Source organism: Daphnia carinata, chromosome 1 (genome assembly GCF_022539665.2).
Source record: "Daphnia carinata strain CSIRO-1 chromosome 1, CSIRO_AGI_Dcar_HiC_V3, whole genome shotgun sequence".
NCBI lineage: Eukaryota > Metazoa > Arthropoda > Branchiopoda > Diplostraca > Daphniidae > Daphnia > Daphnia carinata.
Window position 1 is genome coordinate 7,366,562 of NC_081331.1, and position 27,027 is coordinate 7,393,588.

A 27,027-nucleotide genomic window follows, 5' to 3' on the forward strand; every position below is an offset into this window, starting at 1 on the left:
TCAATACGAAAAGGAATAAGCTTAAACTTCAAATAACTACAATATTAATCGAAACCAAAGAGAGCTCGCAGCTAGGCTTATGTTTTTGCCTTCGTTCTTGATTGTCTAACGTTTCGTGTCAACGATGGTCTGCCAACCGGATCGAAGTGACAGATCCACCTCTTCTTTCTTTTCTTCATTTCTTCGCCTCAATCTTTTCTTTACCGTCTCCTTCACTTTTTTCTTTTCACTTCTCTGCAACTTGAACCTGCAATTTTTCAAAGAGAAAAAAAAAAAAAAAATTTTTTTTTTAAAGGCCAAGGAGAAATACAGGTAGTCCGATGGAGGGACAGAACGCTAATAGAATCTTTTCTTGTTTTAAACAAACCAAAAAACCATTGGTTAAGCTTTGCGTACCCGAAAAAAATGGCAAAAAAATTAGAAACAAAAGAAAAGACAAGGGGAAAATAAAATGATAAATAAGCAAACAAAAGATGGCATTGAATTCGGCTGTGAACAATTACCACGCCAATATGACGTGAAAAACAAAAATCCAAGGATAATCAAGAAATCAACTCTTTTGTCTATTTTTCGAGTACCGCGGTTGACATCTTCTTCCCTCAACTTCAAACAATTTTTTTTTCCCATCGTACTATACCATTTTTTTTTGTTGTTGTTGTTTAACCTTTAATTAATTCTGAAGGTCTGTTAAGCCACAGGAATGAAAACGTTTTTCTTTTTACCTATCGATTGTAAAGCCAGAAAATTGCGGCCAATGGCAAGTTTGACAAACGGGTCAGGGAACAATGATCAGGATTAGATATCTTTATGACTATTTGTCAAAATTGTCTTCATGCCGAGATGCAACGACGTCCTACTTTTTGCAGCCTGTCGTTTTTCGCGTCCGGCAAAGCGGAACGCGTCGTCTTTCTTTTCCTGACTTGGCCGGACAATTTGCTTCGTAGTCTGTGCTTATACATTATGTGCACAACATATTTTTCTTTCTAGAGATAGAAAGGCGGCGGAATTGCCTCGATAAAGAGAGAAAAGAAAAACAAAAAAAAACACATGCACGGGAATTACAAATTCGTGACATTTTTTAACGCTTGCAGCGCACTCGATTTTCAAAGTATTATATCAACTCCTGCTATTTTTCGCTGTTATTTTCACATCCTGGAAAACATTTTCGATTTTATCTCTTTCCAGTTTTTTTTTTTTGTTTTGTTCACCATTTTTATTATTATTATTATTCATTTATTTTTACGTGGCCAAGGAACGGGTCAGTTTCCTTTCCATCAGCATCATACTTTTTGCGATTTACTTGCATAATGGTTGTCATGCTCCGTCCGCTGGCCTCAGCCCTTGTTGACTATACGGGACACTCATCTTTTATCTGTTTCCTACATCTTAGCCCCAATTCAATTGGACTTTTTGTATTGGCCGTTCACCAGCAACAGAACCAGTCAATCAATTAAAAAAAAAAAAATAGTAAAAAACTGCTATATTACCCAAGGATTTGCTGATAGGCATCGATTGATGCAGCTACCCACCGCCATGTAAATGTTGTCCTACACGCCCAACCCAACTTTGAGTTGCAGAATCTTTTTTTTTCTTTTCATCGTTTTTTTTTTTTTCGTTCTAAAAAGTTGTTCTAAAAGGAACAAAATTTTCAACTAGACACAAGTCAGGCGCAATGGGTTTTAAGCGAAGAAGGAGAGACCTCCAAGACACAAAGTTGGTTAATGAAAGAAAAAGCGAAAAACGAAATAGAAGGAGAAGAGCAAAAAAAAAAAAAAAAAAAAATCAAATGGAGAGAGAGAGAGCACAAAAAAAAAAGAGCACGCGTCTCGGAGCATTTAGCAACGCCCCGCGTGAAAGACCATTCGTTCCACATTTCAATTCATCTCACCTCCCTTTCACGTGCGCTCTCGTACTCGTTTACACGCGCAACGGAACGTAGTATTGCACCGCTCTCGCGCACCACGTTGCGTCTATTTACCGAAAGGGAAATAATCATAAAAATAAAAGAGAGAGAGAGAGAGAGAGAGAGAGGAAGAAGAAGAAAAAAAAAATCTATTCCCAGTTTGAGGTCGTTTGGATCACTTTTGGTGGGCAAGTCTTTCTTGCGAACCACCACCCCACTCGTCCCATCCTCCCAAAATTCATTTTCGTGGTTTGATGGTTACGCTGTATGCGCCGTCAAAGTTATCGGTAACGGCGTATGTCTGTACGCCCTTTTTCTTTAAGAAACAAAAAAAAGAAAAGAAAAGAAAACAACATACACGCACACACACACGCGTACAAAGGCGCACACACACACATTCTTTGGATGCACCACAAATAAACAAATAAAAATAAATAAATAAATAAAGCGATACCTCTTTCCTTCGTCCAGCGCGTGCCCGGCCCCTCTTTCTACAAGCTGATAGCTTTTTTTTTTGTTTTGTTTTGCTTTTGCTTTTTTTTTTTATGGTCATGTCGTGTTGTTTTTCTTTTGTGTGTAATTCTTCCCGTTGTGGTCGTCATTTTTTTTTGTCGGCCATCGTCGTTATAGTCGTTGATGTCATCGTCTTGTGAAACGAAGCGGTTGCGCCATGACGGCTGTCGTGCACATTCACTTTGCGGTTGGTCCGTTCTCAGCCTCGGCCCGTTTTTTTCCATCCGCCACCCCCGTCGTATCACGTCGCCGAATCGGGCAAGTCATTCAGAGGTGGTCTCCCCCCTCCTACCAATGACAACCAGTGATCGGCTTCGGCATCAACGTGAACAAGGGGACAAGACACGCGACAAAGAAAAATACAAAAGAAACTGAGGAGAATAACGAAGGAGCAAAAAGAAAAAAAAATCAATAAACTGAAAAAAAATAAATAAAAGGGTAGATGTCGAGGATAGTAGGAATGCCGTTTGAAATCGTTCACAATGTCTACACAGAAAGAGAGGAAAAGATTTTTTTTTTTTTTTTATAATTTTTTTTTTTTTTTAAAGCTTTGACTCCCTGCCATGCTTGCTCGTAACCCCGTACTGTGTTGCTTTCTTCATCGACTAGCTTCGGCTTGATTAAGTGCAACGATTCTATGAAGACCCATCGGCTGGGAAGTACATTCGCATCCTCGCCAATGGTAGACAACCGGCCTCTCTCGGTCAGGTTCTTGAAGTTCTCCCAGCTGATGCCTGACAAATTCGTTTCGTAATTAAAAACGAGTTGGCGCGAACCCCACCGTTCAACACTACTATAGTATATGCCTTCCGACATGTCTTGAGACCTAAGACAGGCTAGATTTGTTAAATGGACTGGCAGCCAAACAAAAGGAGAGAGTGAGTCATTCTCGCCATGTGAGCCAACGTCATTGGGATATGGGCGTTGTGGATGCATAGAAAAAAGAGAGAGAGAAATCATAATCACCATTAAAAAAACGTGGGGGGGGGGGGGGAATGAGAAAGAAAAAAAACAAAAAAAACAAAAGAAAATATCGTCTTGCACGGTGAGGACTCTGGCAGACTATGGTGGAGGCAGCGGGCGACGAGGACCACCTGCTACTACCGTGCACATGTAGGCATGGCGAGGGGGGTTATAGATGAGGAGGTCACCTTTAGCGCCTACCTTAGCAAGCTTACTGCAGAATGACATATTGAATGGGTATCTCTACCTCTCTCTCTCTTTCCCATTCTCAGTTTCTTGCTCGTATCTTTTTTGGTGGCCTTTTCTTATGTGCTCCGTTACCTTCGCCCAGCCATTTTGGTGGTCCGCCCTCGTCATCATCGTGGTCGTCCACACCGCCAACCACGGCCACCGTCTGTAACAGAAATTAAGGCCACGAATTGTTTCACGTTGGTGCCAAATTAGAAAAAGAAAAAAAAGAGGGGAGAAAAAGAATAACGAGCAAGAAAGAACAAGAGAAGAACGAATAGAAACCGCGCCTTCAATTTTCATGCATTTATGCACTTCCACCTCCCAGGCTACTCTTGGCTACCTACCCACCGTCGAGCGGACGCTAACATACTCCCGCACATGCGGATGCATAGCAAAAAGAAAGACAATGAGAAACTACTCGAGCGACAATCGTGAAGAACAAGAGATGGAGACTGAGGCAGGACGTCAACATTCGATAAGAAAATGAGGGAAAAAAAACAAAAAAAACACAAAAGTCGGTCGGTGAGGCAAAAGCTCGTCATCGTGGGAGGTCGCCATCACTGCGTGGACCCACAAAAAGGGCCAGACACACAGCGAAAAGCCATAATGCATATAGTATACGATATGTATTCTATATTTAAAACAGCAAAAAAAGAAGTCACGTCTGACGGGATGTTGCGTTTTTCCTTTTTTTTTTGTAATTTTTTTTTTCCGCATCGACTGCATCCAACTCTCTTTTTATTCGACCACAGTTAACGTGTAGTTGCAATTTTTTTTTTTTTTACTTGCCGACCCCTTTTTTTTATTTTCATATTGTTTTTGGTTTTTTTTAGAGGGGTTTATCTTGAGAATTTTGGCTGCTGCTGCTTATCTTTCTCGTTGTGTTTTCAGTGACATTCCCCTTTTGTTTCTTGGCAATGAGACGGTTCGATGTGAAACATCGAATCTCGTCAGCACACTCTATAAGAGACAGCAGCAAAAGTCCAAACAGAGATAAACTGACAGCAAGAAATAGAAGAAAAAAGAAATAGAAACGGTGTGTAGCTGCGTAGGTGGGCGCCACTTGCTTTCCTGTCTCATTTCCAAAGCGAGACGTCTTAGTTGTAACGATTCCATCCGATCATGATCGAGATCGGAAATCGCTGTACGAGACGTGGTAGATGGAACGTCGACGTGGAATCGACAACTCCCAAAAGACGAGTGGACCAAGGACAAGCACGTCGTTGATGATGATCGTTTGACGTTCTATCTGTACTTATTATGGACGCATTAAGGCCACATCGTTGACTCGTTTGGCCCCCTCCAATGCGCCAGCCGATACATTTTCAGGAGGCATGTAAGGGAAGACTAGCAAGGAGTTGGAGGAGGCGCGAAGCCAATGTCCGATACCAATTAGCTCCATCGTGGACCCATTCTAATCGTCCGTCTCTGTCGCAGGGCCAGAAGCAAATCGAATTTGCCGTTGACCTGTTTCCCAACTCTTGCAATCCGGTCGCCGTATATCCTTTTTCTTTCCCTTGCCGACTCGTCTCTCTCGGAGGAATTGTGATGATCAGCCCCCACTAATGAGCGTCGTGTCGCTCGTCCTAATCCCCCTTCTTTCTTTATCGATTCTTTATTACTCCATTCTTCATTCTCGGACGGCGCCATCGAGGATCCCTAATTTTTCGTTGGGTGCACGGCCAGACAAAATGTCGAAGGCTTCAACAACACACACATACACACACACACACACAAAAAAAAAAAAAGAGGAGAAATAAAAATTATAGCCTGCCATTGTGGCGCATAGGGAAAGTGACGGAAGATTGATCGCAATCAAAATCACGATTTACCTGGCGAAACGGAATAAGATAAAAAAAAAAAAAAAACAAAAAAAAAAAACAACGGGTCGACAGTAATGCAAAGTACGAACCTTTTGAGAAGTGCATAATCGGCTGTTCGGGCTATTTTTCTCTTTTTCTATTCCGGCTGTGCGGAATACGTTTCACGAAGAGATTTGATTTTGTAGACATGGCCAATGACGAAGCAGAGTTCTATCTTGTTTTGTTTTGACGCTGATTATGTTTGCGCGGACAAAGTCCCCTCAGCCGCAACCGACTGATAATGCTACCACGCTAAATGGAACAGTCAATTCAGAGTCGACTTCATTTTGTCCGAACCATCCAACTATTGTTTTCCAATTTAACTCTTCTTTTTTTTCCCTTCGCTGCCTCTTCCTCCTAAAGACGACGCTTGTGTAGGTGTGTATGTTATTTCTTGATTTTCAATAGCCACTGTGACCATTGTTTGGCTTTTCGTCATTGAAAAGGCGACGCATAATGACTGAATAATTTCTTACGAATTGAAGCGGAGGGTAACGGCCAAAATGTCATCGTTGTGGGGCAATGAGAAAAGGATTCCCCAAACACTTTTAAAAGCGACCAAACGAACGATAACCGTCATTAAAATTTTATTTTTTTTCATTGGATCTTTTCAGACCCTAAGAAAGACCCGAAAATAAAATTAACTAACAAAAAAAGCAAACAGGAATTGGGATAAGGGAAATAAGAAGGCAGATGAAATAAATTCAAGGCAAAAAGAAAAAAAAAAAAAAAAAAAAAAAAAAAAAAAAACGGAGGGGGGGGGGGGGGGGGAAGATGAAAAGAATGTCATCGTCGACTTTGATTGAGCAGCTGGGAAATAGTGGGAGATGAAGAGTATGGTTCTCTAAGTTTATGTTTTGTTGTTTTTTCTTTTCTTTCTTGTTTTTATCCGTTCCTTTTTTTTTTTTTCGTCTTCATCTTTTTTTTTTTCTTAAATCTTTTTCTTTTGAATTCATTTGCGTTTCTTGTATCAGGACTTACAGTTAACGGTTAAATAGTCCGAAAAGACGTTCATTAGCTAGTTCATAGGTCTCCGCCGTTGATCTTTTGACGGTGCGATTGCCTTTCATTTTTTTTGTTCCAAAATGTCTAGACCGTACAACTTGCAGTTGAGTCAAACGGCACTGACAGAGTTATGTCTCTGAAAGCGGTTAGGTGAAAAGAACGACAAGAGTTAGGAGGTTGGTATGAATCGCCGACGCCGAGCCACATTTCAATGGTTTCTTTTTCTACTTTCAACAGCGCTGAAAGTGTATAGTGTACTCGCTTGGCATGTGCGTCGAATCGGCCACTTCGCCCTCATCTCATATGCCTTTTCTTTCTTCTTTTTTTTTTTTTTTTTGCTTCCCTCCCCCCTTGATTCTGTCGTCCGTTTGGCGGACTGACTCGGACTGACGTAAAAATAAATAAAAGCGCTCGACGTTCGGCGACCCGTCATCTTTTTTGGCACTGCTTGAGTAGCCTTTCAAGTTGGCGTTGCTCTTTCAAATGATACGTGGTTGGCGTCATATTTTTTTTTATTTGCTTATGTGTGCTGAATGTGTTACCTTTCGCGGCATTATGATTTGTATACGACGCAAGGCGAAAAAAGCAAAAAAAAAAAAAAAAACACCGCAATATTCATGAAAATTTTAACCAGTTTGGGATTGAAAAAGAATGAAGGAAAGAAAAAAAAAAAAAAAACATGGAAGAGAAGAAAAGGGAGGTGGTCCTCACGCAATGCCCATGATGGGGACCTGGGCGTGTGAACAAAAAAGCATTCTCCTTAAAAGTGCGCTACGCATCTTTTATTTTATTTTATTTTTTTTTTTTTTTTCAATTATTTTGTTACTTTCTATTTTCAATTAATTTTTGTACTGGTGAGGAAAAAGGGAGGATCAATCGGTAAGACATACTATAAGATGTACATGGCGTTGACGAGCTTCGTCGCTGACTTGAAGGCTTGGTTTTGTCTTGGCCTACACAACATACGGATAGGCTCCTGTCTCGCTGTGTTCAACATTTCCTTTTTCAATTTTTTTTCAATATGGCACCCAGCTTTTGAGATGGTGCTAATGCCGACCAATTCGTCCGCCACATCGTTTTTTTTTTTACTCCTCTTTCCCTTCTCGGTTTCTGTTTGTCGGTTCATAGATCACGATCGCTACATTCTTGGCCAGCCTTGACCATCCATTATACTTGCACTGCCAACCACCACGAAGCCGTTTTGTGTGGCTGGCCAGGCGGGTCGCACTTGACTTTTCTGTTGCCGATGTCTGGCGCGCGCATCCATCGACTGAACACGCCATTGCATGCACTCTTCTTACAAAAAAAAAAAAAAAAAAAAAAAAAAAAAAATCTTTTCTTCTTTTTTGAAAAAGAAGGCCGCCGTCGCCGCCCAGTCCAATTCAAGCTGCCCTTACAAGGGCCAATACTTTGACGCGCAACCTTAACAGCAAAGGTTATCTTTCTCTTTGTTTTCTGTCGACGTCGTTTTGTTTTCCACCCTTCTTCAACGTCGCATAATTCATGCTATTTTTTTTTTCCTTATGGTATTACGTTGTTACGTGACATGATGCTGTCTTCTTGCGTCCTATCCTGCTTATGTCACCGATTGCTTTGTCTTCGATTACCAGTCCGAAATGCTTGTCAGGTGGCATAGTCTCCATTTTTCCTTTGCTGTACCAGCATACAAAAAGGGCATCTAGCCCAGCGTATGTGTTCGGCGATAAACGTGAAAAGAGAAAGAGAGAGAGAGAGAGATGGGACATGTCGGACTGGGGATTTAGGAGGTATGTTCAATATAAGAGGAGAAGAAGAGGTCGCTTTTAAGAAGCTGAGAAAAAGTCTCCTTCCCAACAACTATGGAGGAGGGTGACAAGTGCTGGCTGCCGCCACGCACTTTGCATACTTTGGCTAGGTTACACCACGATATTAAAGTGGAAGCGGTGGCCAAGTTCGGCGGTTTGCGTCGGAGGCAGTGGGCGTCGGCGGCAATGGCCAAACTCGTAAAACGGATGGTTGATTGAAAAAGAAGAGAGAAGAAATAGGCAAAAATGAGGACGAAAATAAATAGATGTACGCCGCCGCCGTATGTAGTATACATAGGACAGGTCCACTAACAAAAGCAATACCGCCCAGCTATTGCTTCGGCCTCGTTTCTTTTGCGCTTAACACAAAAAGAAAAAAAAAAAAAAATCAAAACGCCGAGCCAGCTGTCACCAAAACCTCTTTTTGTGTGTGTGTGTGTGTGGGATGCTCTCTTAGAGTCCGACTTCTTGTCTATGGTCTAGCACAAGCGTGACAACACTTCACTGGCAATCATACATAAGCACGTAGAGCGATGGCCGTTGTATGCGTACGGTTTGCTTGCCAGCGGTTTCGCACTGATTCAAGGGAAGGCGAAACAAACAACAACAGAAGAATCGCAACAAAAATGAGAACTCGCATTTCTAACCAAAACTGTTTTAAGAACTAGGAATTAGGAACCTATTGCCATATTGATGATCGCTGCAATGTTAATGTAGTTTACTCTTGAAATTGAAAGAAAGATCGATATACGCGGTTCGTGATTACGCTAACTGGTTACGTGTGCCATTGTTTGGTGTCGTCTTATCAAGAGATCCGTCTACCATTGCGAAACCAGCCAAATCAGCGGATTTTGTTTTCTTTCCAATGGCCAAGTATAGGCGCATGGAGCGTTTGGTGCACCGTTGTGCTGGCCACGTCCGTCGCGACGTCATCGCGTCGGGATTCGAGCACTTGGATATCCGATCTAAACTTGGAATACGCGGGGCTACGAACAAACTGGAACGTTGATTGATGAAGCAGGGAAAGGAGAGTGAACACGCGGAAGAGGCAACCAATGCAAAAGACACTCGAAAATAGAATGAATTGGTCAGCGCGAATTCCGTTGTGTCACAAACGCGTGGCATCTTCCATCTTTTTTTTTTTTTTTTGCCGAAGGTTTCATGCAGTCCGTTCTTTCTCTTCTTCTTCTTTTCAAATACCTGCGGCGCCTTTTGTTTTTATGATTTTTTGTTTGATTTTTTGTCCAACAATTTTTTTTTTAGAGGGACACTGCTAAGCATTTGGTTTGTGTGTGTACCGAGTCGCTAGTTGCTAGTTCCAGTGACTTGTCGAGCTATGCGTCAGGATCCTTCATTTGTTTTCAAACGGGTGGCTGCAAGTTGTTCCTTTCTGCGTACATCCTCCATTTTTTTCCCTCGTAGTTTTAACTTTTCTTTTGATGGAAATAAGATGAGTGAAGAGGAGTTATCGTGGCTATCAGATGTCAAGGGGTAAAATAAATTTCTATCAACACATCCGAGTAATCTTTAAGAAGAAAACCAGCAAAAATGAGTTATCACAGCCAAAGTTTAGGAATCGAGATAGCGGAGTGTATAGCTGATGTTCATGCTATTGTAATAATAGACAGTTTTCTTAGTTGTCGATCGGTGTGTCATCAATCACTTGATGGACGTGGAAGCATGACCTCGCCTAACAGTCCACCTTCCTCCATCTACGTTCCCCTTTCCAGTCGATTGCTTTCTCGCTGACGGCTGCATGACTATATAATTCCGCGGCCTTTGGTCGATTGCAACGACGATCATGACAGCCGGCTGAAAAGTAAGACATTTGGCGTTAATTTCTTTTCGTGCGATATCATCACGCAAATGGTACATTTGTGGCCCGATATAAACTCAACCCTCTTCCGCTTTCATTACGCATCTATTATCGAATAGCGGCGTCGGAGGACGTACTGAGTTCAACAATTGAAATATAAAAAAAAAAAAAAAAAAGAAAAAACGAAGGAAAAAAAAAAAAGAGAAACAATAAAACGAGAGGCTAATTAGGTACTTGTGGTATACATTGTGTGTAGTAGCGAATGCAAAGTTGTTGTTTCTGTTTTTTTTTTGTTTTTTTTGTTTTTTTTTTACAATGCGTGTCTATGTGCGGCTGCAGTGCCCTCGTGTGCGTACTGCCGGAGCGCAGCAGGACATGAACACAATCAGAGATGAAGTCGTGAAACGACAGAGATAATGAGACGGGAGCTGTTGTTTTTATTATCCATTGGCTTATGCATACATATGCTAATGACTGCACGCTGAGTGAGCTCTCTGCTAGACCTCGACCGAATGATTCATCGGCTGACTCTGATATATTTTCAGCTGCATCTATTTGATGAGGGAAAAAAGAAGAGGCGCTCGATGGGAAACAACAGCAACAAAACAATCGCCGTGTGTTTGCTTGTAAATAACTAGCCGGCAGACATGCTAGCCGTCCATCACGGCTAGGAGATTCCTTTTCTTTTTTCTATCTCTCCATCGACGACGATTAAATACATCTTCATACGGACACGAGAAAGAATTTTTGTTAGAAAAAGAGAGAGAGAGAGAGAGAGAGAAAGCGACATAGTGGATTGACAGGAATCGTGAGGTCTTTTCTTCAAGATTTTTTTCGTTTTAGATTTTTGTTGATCATCAACGTCTTAAAAAAGAAACAATAAATAAATAAAAAGGGAAACATGAGAAACATGAACTGCGAGGTAAATGAATGCTTCACACTCGTTTCGAAAAAAAGATATAAAAAAAAGAGAGAAGAAGATAAAGAAAGAATAGGAAATCGAGAAAGAACCAACGGCCACGACATGCCGAGATAATCAGTATCGTGATGTGAATATGTGAGGTGAACGAGAGGAACGAGCAATAGATGAAAGTCTGGAACTTGTAAAAGCAGAAGAAGCTATTCGTGTAAATACCCTGTTTGATGGTTGTTTTCTTTCTTTTCCCTTTTTTTTTGTTTTTTTTACGAAGCGATTAAACAAAACAATAGGCTCGCTTTTGGATAATGCACCACGAACCGTCAAATATGTTTTGCATTTTCTTTAACACGGAAAAAGATCTGAATAATGTTTGACCGTGTCATAACTGGCCATAGTGGTTTACTCGCATTTCAGGCTCAATGTTGTTTTTCCTTTTTCTTGTTGAGGGTGTGTTGATGATGTCACAGCTGCCGTCCTGTCTATCGGTGGCGATGTCTTACACCCACTGTTAAACACATGCACCAAATTGTAGCGTATATAGTAGTTCATTTTGAACCGCATAAACAGGCAAAAGATTCCTTTTTATTTTTTTATTTTCCTGCCTCTTGTCCTCTCTTTTCAATTTTTTGTTTTTTATACATCGAACCTTTATTATCTATAGCGGTTATTCATCCGCCGCAACGTGTATAGGCTCCTGCTTGCGCAGGCTGCACATTTCCAGCTACAGTCCCCCCCCCCCCCCCATTTTTTTTTTTTCAGCTGGGCAACTTTCAAGTCCCGTTAACCCCCTCTGCCCTTTCTTTCCTCCAGGCCGCTTGTAATATCGCACGGTTTCCTTCTTTTAGTTTTTTGTATGTGTGTGTGTGTGTGCGTATTCGTGTTGTTGTTGTTGTCCGTCCTTCTCACCCCTTTCCACACGTGTTTTTGATGTGTTCTTGTACGCATATCGTCCTAATTCCTCTCTCCTCTACACCCACCCGGTGCGAAATTGGAATAGGGTCGCGGTTGACGGATGGACTGAGCGTTTTTTTTTTCCTCCCTTCTTCTCTTTGCTTTTTTCCATTTTTTTTTTTTTTATTCCGGTTGCATCTGCTTCTTTCTGTATATACAAAATGATGTTTTGGGAGAGGGTGAAGGTGGGGAAGGGGGTGACACAAAAAACTCGTGTTTACGTCAGTTCTACACACATAACGGATATAATGTATAAAAGACCAGAAAAAAAAAAAATGAGGAGGGAAATGCAGAGTAAACCAGATACTCTTTCCTATAAATGCAAAACAAAGTAGGAATGAAAGGGAAAAAGAACATATGCAGTTGGATATTGAACCCTATCCTGCCATATATGTTGTACGCGAGGAATCAAAGTTATACGTATTACGCACACAAAACACCGTTATACAGCACACGCGTATTTTTGTTCCATATTCCGTGCGCGTATGCCCTCAACACCTTCTCATTAATGTTGTTTTTTTTTTCCCAACGTGAAGTTGACATGATAAAGCGTAAACTGTGGCTTTATTCCATAGCTGCGCTATTTTCACAACTAATGTATTTCCCCCTCAGCTGATGCTATGGGATTTAGAAATGATATCAGTTGGATGGCCTTGTGAGGTTAAAAGGCAACGACAAAAATCTAACGAAATGTTTTTGCTTTCATTTTTCTGTGTACAGAACCGGCGTCTTATGTCTGCTCTACTTGCCAGCGACGTTTCCGCAGTGCGTGGATTCTGTTGCAACATGTTCAAAACGACCACGGCGTCCGGATCTACGTGCCGGATGGCTGTGGCGACTGGCCTGAACGATCCGGAGCCGCAGGGTACTCACCCGTTTCCAACCACAAGAAATGCCCGACACCGTTGTCGCCTCACGCCGCCGCTTCAGCCCACCACCACCAGCAATTGCAACAACAGCAACAACAACAACAGCAACAACAACAGCAGCATCTTCATCAACAAGCCCATTCAGCCCATCATCTGCACGGCCTCAATCCGGCGTCGTTCGCTCCTCTGGCCGCCGCCTTGGCCAATCATCATCGATCGATTGAATCGTCATCGGGATCCGGACATCGATTAACTAATTCTACTCCGCACTCTGTGGCTTCCTTAGCCGCATCATCAATGTCATCATCATCGATGCCACATCTGTCCTTCCCTTTGCCACACCCGCGTATGCCGCCCACGTCGTCCAACAGCAGCGGTGGCACTAGTAGCCATTCCGCACGGACCGGCGGTGGCGGCAGCAGCAGCAGCGGAAATGGCGCATCTACAGCCGTCAACATGTCTGCCCACTTGCCATCGCCCGTTTCCTTCCCCATGTTGCTCTCGGGCATTGGCCAACATTCGTCGCACCATTCGCTGCCCGCCGGACTGGACCCGCACATGCCGTTCGGTCTCCTCCGATTGCCGCTCGGCGAGCGCCACTCGTTCGGCGGCCCTCTGCCCAATGCCCAGCCGTCCGGCTACCCTCCGCGACCGTCTAGTCACGACCTTCTCCTCCGTGGTGGAGGCGGAAACGCGGCCGTCGCATCCGTTTCCAGTGCCAGCTCAGAGAATTTGATTCCCGAACATTTTCGCGCCGGCCTGCACGGACTGTCGGCGCTCGGCTCGTCCGGAATCTCATTCCCACCGCCGATCCAAGAATCCTTCGTTGGGGAGCGACCAACTCCTCCCGCCGTGACTCCGTCAACACCTCCAACCAGTACGCCCACCTCCGCTTCTTCAGCAGCGGGTCAAAGCATTCCGTCTAGCGCAGCAGCCAAAGATTCGGCTGATTTTTATTCGCAGCGACTGCGACAGCTGGCCGGAAATGGTCCCGAAAGCCCCAAGCCCAACGGGCCGTCTTCTAGGTCCCGCTCTCCATCGCCCAACTCAGCCAAGCTGACGGAAGCCAGTCCGCTTACCTCGCCCGTCGAATCCAAATCCAAGTCGAATGACAACTCAGCATCGACTCACTCTACGTTGCCGATCGCTGCGTCCGGCGCAGGCGAAGCAACGGCCGAGGAATCGTTCTCGACGTCCAGCCCGAAATCTAGCGGAGACGTGCAAAGAGCTTCGAGTCCGATAACACGGGAGCAACAACAGCCAGCGACGATGAAATGCTCTACGTGCGACTTCCGCTGCGCCACAACCATCGAACTGCGGCGACACATCAGGACGCATCGACGCATCCAGCGAGGTCGATCCAGCGCAGCACTGACGCCGGACTCCACGTCGCGTCGCGACCAATACGGATCGGCGGCTGAGGAGGAAGACGAAGACGATTCGGATGCCGATTCTATGGGAGACGATCGCGATGCTGGCGACGAGGAAGACGACGAAGATGAGGAGCTGATTGACGACAGCGACAACGAAGACATCGAGGATACGGACGGCCAGGGCGGTGACCGCTCTACCGGTCAGCGCCATCACGGTAGGAAGGACGACGACGATTGCCCAGAAGATCTGACCATCAAGTCCAGCTCGGCGCCTCCGACACCGGCTCCGAGCGTCCCTAGCGACAAGCCCAGTCCCATCCAGCAACACCAGCATCCGCTCCACGCTCTGCAGAACTTGCGCAACCTCCACCATCACCACCACAACCCCAATTCGGTGGTAGAGGAGCTCATGGACAGTCTAGGATTCAGTCATCTGCACCACGAAGCTGTCCAGGCGTATAAGGAATCGCTGGCCAAGAGCGGCGGCCTCATGGTCGACGGCAGCAAATCGGCGGCCGAACAGAACGGATTCGTGGAGAAGATGCTCCGCTTCCGCGACGATCGCAAGAGTCTCATGCTACCGGCCAATGGCTCCTCACTGGACTTGGCGCCGGGTCTTTTGCGCGCCTTAGATTCACCAGTGCTCTCGTCCGCACCGGGTTCGAAACGAATGAAACTCGACGGAGAGAATCAACACCAGCGGGGTGGTGAACGCGACGCGCGTGAATCGCTTTTCGCCGCGGGCCTTTGGCTGCCTGGACTGCCTGGACTCCCCGGTCGCGATTTCTTTCCTCCTGGATTTACTGGACCCATGGGTGCCATGGATCGCGATTTGCTGGCTCGCACGGCCAAATTGGGTGGCGTCGGTTCTGCCGGCGACAACAATCCTTTCAAAAGCCTCAATTTCGGCATGAACTTGGGCCCTTTAAACCTCGGTGGATCAGGGCCAGGTCATAAATCGGGCGTATCATCCCTTTCCGGTGGCCCGCTCCAACCGGGACACGGCGGCTCGCAGTCAGCGCTGCATTCCCCATCGGGTGGCAGCACGGTAGGTGGCGGCGGTGGCGGAATGCTGTCGTCTTCCATGAAGAAGGAGAGTCGCCGCAACGACACTTGCGAATATTGCGGCAAGGTCTTCAAGAACTGCTCCAACCTGACGGTGCACAGACGTTCGCACACGGGCGAGAAACCCTACAAATGCGAACTGTGCAGCTACGCTTGCGCCCAGAGCTCCAAACTGACGCGCCACATGAAGACGCACGGCCGCCTGGGCAAAGACGTCTACCGGTGTCGCTTCTGCGAGATGCCCTTCTCCGTACCTTCGACGCTGGAGAAGCACATGCGCAAGTGCGTCGTCCAGCAGCAGAAGAAGGCCGCCAGATTGAACGCGGCGGCCGCTGCGGCCGCAGCCGCCGCAGCCGCCGCCGCCAACGGCGGACTCGTCGGCCAGGTCAACTTGCTCAGCATGCCCAACAACAACGCGACCAACAGCAGCATGTCCATGATCTCCGGCGGTGACGACTCCGACGACGACATCGACGACGTCGACGATATCGACTCGAGCAATTCGGCCTCCAAGGAGACGATGTGAACCGAATGAATAAGGAAGTGATACAAGTCATGGAATGCACTGAACAACGGAGATGAGTACATAATTCGAAAGCAACGTTTCGCGAGGAAGAAGGATGAAACGCGAGAATTCTTACTCGGTCGATTGAAAGAAATGATGATATACAAAATGTTCCTCTGGATTTGTCTGGTCGGAGTGAGGCGCACATGTTTAATGAACGGAATCAGCGTCTTTACATCGGCCAGCGCCAGGTCCTCCAACCCTTTTCCTCCTCGTTCCACAATCTCTTGCTCTCTCTCTCTCTCATCCCTCCCCCGCATTGAAGCCACAACGAGCAAACCTATCAACGGGCGGCCAAAAACATGGTAAATAAAGAATAAAGAAGAAGCGGGACAGCATCGCTTACGAACGGGGTGCAGAGGAAAAACGTTCCCATTTGATCTTACCCAGTATTTTGATGTGTTAATCCTGCAATATAATTATGATAGCCGATGTTTTGTATTCCGCCCGAATGTCATTTTTTGCCATTGATGTCTGGTTGTTCTTTTTTTTTTTTTGTCCGTCGTCCCCATGTCTGTTGTTATCTTCTTTCCGACCACCTACCAATCACCTGAATTACGGATTGAATCCCAACGATGTGCTCTCGCGCGTCCTACTTTGCGTGCTCGAATTTCATGTTTAGTTTTTAATTATTATTTTTTCCTGTTATTTTTGTTTTTCTTTGTGTCTTTTTTTTTTGGCGGGCCCTCCCCCCTCCCCCCCGCCGAAATGTCTTCGCAAATAACGAGCGGTGTCATGTTGCTATTCATTAATGTTAAGAGACAGAACCACAAAGAGAAACCCCGTGATCCTCTCACAGGTTATTTTCAGAAGCTTTATGTCGATTACAGTCTTAGTTTCAGTTTACGTATACTACCTTTATTTTTCAAACAAGCCAGAAAGCAGAACCTTAGTTTTAAGATTTAGTTAGCCGATTTTTCATTGGGAAGCAATTGGTTCCCTCTCCTCCTACGTTTTTTTTTATTTATTTTTTTTTACAATTGGATGGCCGAACAAGTTATGCACCAATCACCTACCCAGTAACTGCTGCCCTGTTGCCATGACTCTCCTTTATACATAACTTGGCATGTGTATTTATATAGTCCTTAATTGAGTGATGAAGTGACATCTCGTTTACTTCGTTTTTCGTTCACTCGTAATTTGGTCGAATGCTTTAATAAGAAGGGGAAATGTAATCGTTGTTGTTGCTGGCCATCATCGATCGCGATAGAGATACGCGCTGAAAGTTCAAAATGGAAACCTAAATTTAAAAAAAAAAAAATTATATTCTGCTGGCGAGTCTCACGTAATCGATAGGGAATTGACATCCGCTTTTTTTTTAAGTCTTGTTTTCTTTTCCAAAGCAGGGTTTCTTTCACGTTCTTGTTTTCTTTGTGCGTGCGTGTGTGTCATTATTGTTCTTCCCCTTTTCTTCCCCACAGAGCAAGGCGCGGTGTAACAATGTCGATTTCCCGATTACGTCGAAAGTAGGAATAATCCAAAAAGACTTGAAAATCAGGCACACCATCGTTTCGGTGCAATGTCGCCGCTACGTATTTTCTCTCTCTCTCTCTCTCTCTCTCTCTCTCTGTGTTGTGCGCCGAGAGATCAATAAACAAAATGGGCGAGTCCTGTACAGCTTGTGCAACACAGATACTTCCCCTCTCTTTTCTTGATTAGGTTTTCCCCGTATTATTTTCTTTTTGTCCTATATAGAGGATAAAAGCGCGTGGTTTAGCCGTTTGTTTCGAACCCTTGTGTTTGTTTATCAAAAGCATCGTCTTAAAGTGTATGTGCCCTTTTTCACCCGTGAACATTTTTGACCATGATGAACAATGTCTCGATACCAAAGCCAGTGTGTGTTTCTTCTCAAGTTGTGTATTTGGTTCCTCTCTTGTCCTTTGTCACCTCTACCAATTTCTTCGTCCACCCTTCCATCCCATCGCATACGTTCATCCGCAAATTTGGCTCCTCATCCCAAACTATGGATTTAATTCTTCTCGCGAGGAGAGGGGCAAAACAAAACTGGTTTGGGCCTATTCTATTTCACCGATTTTCGGCCTAATTATTCACTAAATGGACTTTTTTTTTTGCTGCGGGTGTACATTTGTTTGTTCGAAAGCTGTGTATTTGTTTTGTTTTTTTCTACTCTCGTCTCTTCACGCGTTTCTTGCGTTTCATATGATTTACGTATGCGTTTGTCGAGCGTGCATTATGCGTGATCGTGTGCGTACATGTGAGTGGGTGGGCCACGGTAGAGGATGATTGAAGTATGTCTTCTTTTTTTTCGGATCAGATAGTGTGTTGCATCTAGTTCCACATCTCATGTTCCTGGATATCCACGGCGACTCGTTTCTATTTTCGAGCTCCGTTGGATCAATTTTTTTTTTTCCTTTTTTTGTTATTATGCTCGTTGTGTTTTTTCCTCTTTTTTTTTCTTTTCCCCTTGTCACCAATATTTAATCGCCACTTCTTGTTTATTTTTCCTTTGTCTTTTTCGGGGAAGGCGACAGTGTATTCATTTGTTTTCCGTCATCTGGAACATCCCGCATATATATATATATTCAAATCCCTCACCAAACAAGACAAAATCTATAAAAAATTTACATTATTGTGTGGGTTCGTGTCGTCGCCGTTGAGCGTACACCAGTCATTGGAATCATTATTCAATCTCTTTTTTTTTCGGCGTTTTGTACTATATACAATTGATTACCATCTCTATTTGGTTTATTTTCTTCGTCCCACTGGAGGCTTTTGACTCTTCATTCTCATTTTCCAGCCAATATGCTCTGCACTCCAATCGACTGAACCTCATCTTTATAGTTACAACAGCAGTACACAAACGGAGAAGAAAATCACCATTTCACCTTTCAAACAACAGTTAGACAAAATGCCGCTATACAAAAGACAAACGTGCTTCATTTTTTTGTTTGTGTGTGGGAATAAAACGAAAAAAAACCTGATGAAAATCCATTTCATATCTTTGTATACATTAAATTTCATATGAACTACTACACATAGACTATTCAAGTTTTTCACGCACGTTTCGTATTAATAAAGAGTTAGTCATCAAATACGATTTCTATTCGAGTCAATCAAACAGTTCAAGTGACACTTAATTGATTGAAATGAGAAAGAGCACGTGGAAGTGGGCAATCGCGGCCTACGAATGGCATCGTACCATCAGAGCCATGAACTGGTTCAACAATTTCAAACATCGGCATTTAATTAATTAAATAAAAAAAACACTAAAAGACAGTTAAACGTTGAAAAATAATATCATATTCAACGTAAGGAAAAACACTGTGGGCATCAATCAACCACTACCGACTCCTTATCTGTTCGAATAATTAAAAATGCCAAGCATTACAATGAGGATTATGGCAGAAACTTTTTATCAAGCACGAGTTCAGAAATATGATTTCATTTTTCTATTTGTCTGTGACATGTCAGTGTTTAACAAATGAGCCATTTAACAAGTCGAGAAACACTCCAAGCATAGGATCACTGACAAATGAATAAGGTGTTGAACGTTGTGATGTCAAAGCGAGCATCATAAATCAGTCATTGGAAGCTCTCGTCGTTGTCCCAGGAATGTGTTGTTGTTACGTGCTGATATTTTTATTCGACGCATCACGTGCTCGAAATAAGTTACTACAATTGTAACCTAGAAATAAGTGTACCTACAATTTGCAAACGGTTTCTGTTTTCAGCTTTCTGCAAACTTCTGCTATTTTGTTCTTTCATTTGTGAATAATTCTTACCCAGGTCGCCACCAAGGATGTTTTGCATAGATCCAATCATTATTACCGTCGTACCCAAAACATGGTGCTCTTTCTGCCATAACAATCATGATAGAGCACACCAGTAAGATGAACGCGACGTCGTTAAAAAAAAATCCCCGTAAGAAAAGTGTATGCAATCGCCATTAATGAATTTATTAGTTTTTCTGTTTCGCCGTTAACCGAAAAACTAACAACAAAAGTTTTGCTTATTTTTGCCTGTAAGGAATTTCAGAAATATTCCAGTTTTCAACAATAGAATTTTTGGATGTTGGGTGCAGCATGGAAAAACCTTTTTCACTCCATTGAAGGTTGCAACTGACAAATATATGTATGCGATCGCAGATTCCTGTTATCACGTTTTGTTATCACGATTATATTCAGATTGCATCGCATGTATTATATACGTACGTTTTCTTTTTTTTTTTTTTATGTATCTCGTACATTTTGACCTGACTCGGTTTAAATATGTCGTAAACAGGGGACGAGGATGAAGGGGGTGCGCCGTTGACGTCGGCGTTGGTTGGCGGCGATTGGTCCAAACTATCCTGCGCCTTGTCCTTCTATTCCCTCTGTGCCGAACCCTCCTCCCTTTTCTTTCATTTATTTTTTCCTTTTTTTTTTCCCTTTTTCTCTTTTTCCATTGGATTACATAGAAATATATAGGCCGAACCTTTTCATAGGATCGATTCCGTTTCCCTCGACAGCAGGCCATGCTTGGTCCGCAATATATTCTTTACATATCTACAACAGTGACCCGTTCGCCGTTCTTTGTATCCTCCACCCTCCCACCCCAACTCCCCATCCCTTCATTCTTTGCCTCGAACCCATCCCCTTTCCACTCTTCTGAGTCCTACGGCATTATGCAAATTGGACAACGCCAATACTAGTATTCTATCTCCATATACATTTTTATATGGCCAAACGTAGGGCCTTTACCGTCAAAGAGAAAAGAAAGGAAAAAAAAAATGAATAAAAAATAAACAAAGTGGAGGGAAAAGAAAAACGCACATCGGATGCGCCGCTCTCGTCGGCACTGATATTTATTACGAGTCGTGTTCAACTGCGATTGTTGTGTTGTGGGAGGGTGCCCTTGCTATGCAAATGTTTCGACGAGCGCCCTTCGACAATAGCTTCGATCAATGAGGCCATACCCGGTTATGTTATGTATGTGTATGTTCGGATTTCGACCGCGACGATGATGCCAACGACAACGATTAAATGGCTCCGATGTTCGTGTCGCCGTGACCGCGACTACGTTTTGTCATAGCTACATTATTTTCATATAAATTCACGGCGTAGATATATATATATTTGTGTCGCTTCTTGTGCAACAAATCTGAACGAGTCTTACAAGAGCGCAGAAAGGGATGCTTCCCTAAATCATGCGATGCCAGCTTTTCCCGGATTGATAGCCACGATTTTCTTTCATTTTCAAAGCCGCCATTGCCGCAGCTGATTTTGTTTGTTTTGTTTTTTTTTTCCTTCTCAAAAATATGTTTATCTATCACACTTTTTTTTTCTTCTTTTTTGTGCCTCACTGGATGACGGCTGATGCTTGTCGCTTTGCATCTAAGGCTGCAGCGCTGTCGATTCATATTTAAAATCCATCAGAGGTTGCAGCCTATATCCGCAAAGGGCCTTCATTAAAGAATCAAAAGTGTCGAACAGAAACTTCTCCCATGTTGCGTTTCGGTTTGAATATAAGCAAAAACAAAACGAGATAGTCTTCCTTTCTATGTCTGTACGTTAGGCTCTGTATTTTGTCTATCGTAAAATGGTAAGACTGTACGCAAGGAACAGTTCGTTGTACTCCCATTTCCTATAATCTGGATCAATCTAGTGGTCTCGGTCGAGGTTTGCCTTGCTCTTATAACATTTCACAATCCAAATTGTAATCCGTATTGTGAAGAGTAAAGCGCAACACAGAAACAACCACAATTGTTTTTCTTCTTCGCCCTAAAATTATTTACTGAAATCGTCTGAAGTTGCTGTCACCTATCGACAGAAATACGAGCTCATCCTCTGCTGCTGATTAAATTTGATCGAAGGACATATGTCCGTAAAGAAGAGGAGAAACGAGTTGGCGTCCCAATCGTTGCACATTACGTCGTCACGTAAGGGTGACCCAGTTTGAAAGTTCATAGTCTTTAGAAATGTCCACGCCATCCGTCATTAATTACATAGGCTCTAGCGCATGTCAAAACAAAACAAAAACATTTGGCGTGCCGGACATTGTGTTAAGTAGACAAATTCGCATTTTACCATCTACACATACAGGTGAGCCCTTCATTTAGGCTATACAAGCTACTCTTTGGACGTCAGAGTGCGTCGTTATATTAAACACAAATAAAACGATACTCTAATTAATGAGTTTGTTCCCGTTTCACTTATATATTTTTTTTTTGTCTTCTTTAATGCAGCTGCTAAAGAAATAAGCTGGAGCCGACAGAAAAGTCCCTGTTGACTGCGACCTCCATAAATATGTTACAAGCTTTTCAAGGTGAACAAGTTGTCTGTATAGCCTCGTATTCAAAAGAGGTCGGTTTTTTTTAACTAGTGCGTTTTTGATGGGCATTCTTTTACAGCCACAGAGAGACACAAACGCTTGCAGCAATCACTGAAGGAGTGGGTGAGAGAAAGAGAGTCAAGCGAGCTAATGAGCAGTATGCGCTCCATCGCTCCGCAGAGAAAGGCTGTGAAGTGTAGCATGCAATTCGCTGTCGGAGGTCTCGTCATCATACCAGAAAAACAAAAATGCTTCTAAATGGGGCCGACTAAAACCCCACAAGACACGACAAAATACACACACAAATACACAGACAAAAATTGTTTAACATTTCATTCGTCAATTGAGACTCAATCTGATAGGCAGCAGACAATTAAATCCAACTTCCACTTAACAACAAGGTTATTCTTGTTATTTACTACCCGGGTAAATATAAAGTGGTCTCGATAAACAATGTCCTTTCAAAACTCGAAACGCCGAAAAGACTCATTGAACGTGACATGACAGAGGGCAATTTTTAATAATGCAATTCGAATATTTATTTAATTTAAAGTCTAACGTTTAAGTTTTACAAGAATGGAGTATCTGTAGGCTACCAACGTAAACTAATTACTTTTGAACGACAACTGGCCTAAACGTTCATTTTTAACGCGATACGCAGTGCGCTGTTTTTGGAACATTATCGTTACTGAATCAAGCTGTCATTTGTAATGACATGTCACAAAGCAGGATCGTTGTATACGAAAAGTTCTACTGTTATGCAATCACCTGATATGGCCGATGTTATAACATGACAGTGTGAAACCATTTCAGTATAATTTCTTTACAAGAAAGTGTTTGACTGAAAATGACAACTTCGGCTCAAAGCGTTGGAGATATAAAATTTCATTGCAAGAAAAATAAATGTTTTTGCTTGAGATTTAAAAAGGACGAGGGGTAAAATTTGGTCGAACAGCTTGAAAAAATATTTTGTTGCTCAGCCTGGGCTGAAGAAATTATTGATTTTTCATTCCGATAGCTAATTTTACATCTTTTAATTGATGATGGAGTTGACCTATAATCAACATGATGTTAGTTCTCCCGTTCAATCATTTTTTAAAAAATGTTCTGTATTAGTAAATGTCATAGCATGTTGTAATATAACTTATTAGCAATTTTTTGTTTTTGGTCAGTAGGCATATACTGACCGATAAGACGTATACACATTGTATAAATTAAATCATTGTTTTCTAGCACGCGACTGTTTTTTTTTTGTATTTTTGACTCTGTCGTGGTCACTTGAACGCGTCTAACAAGTATACTCGACCTCCAAGACGAATCTACTTTTTACGGAAAGTCGTTGAAATTGCTTTAAAAAATTAAAGTGCAGGCCAGCCATGCCTGTGGACATGGAGCAAGTAGTTCGTATCAATGAGACCTAAGAAAACCTTTCCACATTTTATTTTAATAAGAGTTTTTGAACCGACATTTTGGGCGGAATTCGAAACCCCCATTTAAAATGGGCGCATATTATTCACAATGTGATCTTATTTGTGTTTTATGATTCAATGTGATCTTTGACCGATTGCGAAATCTGAATCCATTGCCAGTTCTCGGGAGACATAGGCTATTACAAATACACTAATGCCCTGCAACTACAAGCATGACTATCAACTATATAGGCCTAGCGCAAGTTATTTATCCCAAGTAAGACATTGTTCTTGTAGAGCGCAGATGGAATCGAATGTTTAGCCGCTTAGTCATCATTCGGTATTTTGCAACAAGTCTAGCCTACAGATTACTAAATGAAAGCTTCCCGTTGTAACATCTGGCATTTTTCTGGCTTCATTTTTACAATACCAAACGTTTAAGAGTGAGAGACAAAACTTGCATATCCAACTGAGTAATGTAATCTATTCGTTTTCTCAGAATTGAGTTCTTATACACCCAAAAAGACACGATGAATGTGAAATTCCACTGAATTTAAACTTGGTATAACCTCGATGCAAATTAATGCTTTAAAAGTGCGCCACGTGAATTTTATCTATAGAAGCATACAACAAAACAGTTGGCATATCCGGTCAATAATTTTTGCCTAAAATCGGACTATTGATTGTGTCCTCGTTTTTTTTTCTTCTTGTTTTTACTCTGTCAGACCCTTGGCTTTTGCCGACAAGGCCGACGAAACCACACGATGTTTCACATCAAAAGGTTTTTCTTTTTCTTTTCACCCTTCTTCGATTTTCCCGCTTTGGCCACAATCTCATCGAAGGCATCATGCTTGTGAATGTGTATATGCTTTGCATATGAGCGCCGCTGACCCCAATACCGCGGTTATCTATACGGAATTCGAAGCCGTATATACTACCTTACCGAAAGATATTAAAATCCAATTCAGTGGTGCGTTACCACCTCTTGTCCTACCCATCTTCAACGTCCACTATTAAACCTTTTGAACTATCTGTGCATTCGTCGTTTTTTTTTTTACCCTTTAGCCTATGGCTGGTGTATTTTATTTGATTGAACTTCGGAGGCACTTATGGTCGAGGCTTTCTTGTGAAACTGGCCCTATGTGTATTTTACTTACCTATGACTATTATATAGTAATCTTAACTAATTATTGTGAAAAAAAGAAATGGGGAAATTCGGCTGTTGTAAACTTTTTCTTTTTGGCTGAACCGAATTTTTGAATTTATTGAACTATATAAGCAAAAGTCGGTGTAATCCTACCTTATTTATTATACGTTGTGCAACGCCCAACGATTGTGTATTCAAATCTACATTTCTTTTGTTGTCGCCACATTGCTGTGCATGCAGCCGTTATTCGTTCGACGGAATACAGGACGTGATTTGAAAAAAAAAACTCCAAATCAACAAAGTGTTAACAAAGACTTAACTAGTCCTTTAATGGGCATTATTTAAAATAAGAGCATAAAATTTAAGGTTATTCCTATATGCAGTATTTATCGTTGGACACCGCCTGACTAGCAAGGATCACCCTCCAGCCTCCCCTTTTTCCTTTTAAATGCTTTAAATAAACAGCAAAAGGCTCAAGTCTGTGAACTGCTGCTGGTGGCTGGCTACGAGTTTGGTTCTTATCGTTGAGAACCACCATCACCACCCCCTTTCTTTTTTCTCCCTTCTTTTTCCTCTTTTCTATTTCCCTAGTGGGCTTCGATCCCTTTTTCTCTTCTTTTCGATGGCCTTCTCCCTACCCCACCCTCAACCTCCTCCGCTCAGCCACCGCAGTGTGAGAGGAGGAAACGGGAGGAGGGGGATGTTGGAGTCGACCAATTGAATTCGTTTCCCCCAGTCGTGAGGCCTTGACCAATCGCGTGCAGCGTGTCCGTTTCTTTCTTTTTCATATGTGTGTATATGTTTTTTTTTTGGGGCTGGTTTGAACGTTTTTCCAACATGGCCGACTCGTCTCCAACTTCGAAGGCCTATCCTTGTAAATCCCTGTAGAAAGAGAGCAAAGAAAGTATTGTTAGTAAACATTTATTTTTTTCCAATCTTTTAAAACGGATGTGCTTGTTCTATAAAATATGGAACGGACGTCTTGCATGACGAGGGTTCCAGCATCTTTAAAATTTCACTCTCAAGCTTTTTTAAAAACAACAGTTCAGAATTTAAAGCAAATATATAGAAATAATAAATTGTTTAACGTTTTCCGTTATGTTTCCAAATCTTTACCACTTTGTTCTTAAAACAACGGCTAATAACAATCTACACTAATTTATTGCAGTTTAAGGTGTGATACTTTGCTGCTTAAATCGCGTTTCGGTAAAAACGTCATAATTAACAAACCGAAACGAAAGATGCCGGCAAGAGGTATTACCATTCAAAGAATATATGCAAAGCAAGTCTAACTGTCCCCCTCCCCCCGTTATTTCTTTCCTGAAGGGAAATTTGTGATGAGGTGACAAAGTGATAATGTAGGGGCGAAAACGGTGTTGGTCGTTGACACGTTCTTATTGATCACCAGAAGAAGAGAGAGAGAGACCTTTGCGCGAGGCGCCAGAAGTCCGAGATCATCAAAGCTTCGTAATCGAGTCGGGTATCAGAGAGCCACTCAGCAGCTGCATACCCTTCTTTCCACCCCTCTATACATATACGGCGACCATCAAACATGCCCACTACATCAATCAGACTCGAGGCACGAACTCGAGTGAACAAAAGTGGACGACAGATATATATGTATATACTACATGTTCCGTAGAATGTAAAATTTGATTCTCCATTTTTTTTTTTAACTTGATGCGCGTTGGATAAACGATAAATACGATGGCCCCTGACTATTTGCATGTACTGTATATACAAGAAAAGCGATGGGAAGAAGGGGCAGGAGGAAAAGAGATATCCGATTGGACATTTCAAAGTTGTTGGAATGATGCACGCAAAAAAAAAAAAGGAGGACGCTGCTAGAGGCTCAGAGAAGCAAAAGAAGAAAAAAAGAGGATTGTTATTGGATTTGAGAGGCTGCAATGGCGTCGGCGTCGGGAATTCGTAGCGCTGGAGAAAAAAAAAAGAGGGAGGGGGATAGTGAGGGGTCCCGATGCAACTATATGCAAAGGAAAAAGAAAAGGGTGAGGACGGAAAAAGGATGGAAGGGATAAATAAAAAAAAAAAAAAAGAAAAAGGAGGAGTAGTTTGTGCGATGGACACGGGAGGAGGAGTGTGTCGCTTCGAGTCGATAGAGACAATAGAAGTTCGGCGGGAGGATGTTAGATATTGGGTGGACTGGTAGAGGAGGAGAAACGCGGAACCAGCATAGTGGTGCTATATACGATATATAGACTGCTGCTGTGGGAGAAAGAAAGAGACTGAAAGAGAAAGAGAGAAAAGGAAAAAAAAAAAAGAGAGGCCTCACGCAAATTGTCCACCTCCTCGGTTCCCTCTCTCTCTCTCTCTCTCTCTCTCTTTAAACGAAAAAAATAAAACACGAAAAAGAAGGGGATG

At 42.7% G+C, this 27,027-nt stretch overlaps 1 protein-coding gene across 1 annotated transcript in view; it reads left to right on the top strand.

Moving 5' to 3' along the window:
- The window catches only part of LOC130691354 (B-cell lymphoma/leukemia 11A-like), a 32,484-nt gene extending 13,973 nt beyond the window's left edge, over window positions 1–18,511 (top strand). Inside the window, exon 3 of the mRNA XM_057514294.2 lies at window positions 12,668–18,511. Coding sequence (XP_057370277.1) covers window positions 12,668–15,780 — 3,113 coding nt within the window. The 3' untranslated portion in view covers window positions 15,781–18,511. The remainder of the gene's footprint in view (window positions 1–12,667) is intronic.
- The last annotated feature ends 8,516 nt before the right edge of the window (window positions 18,512–27,027 follow it).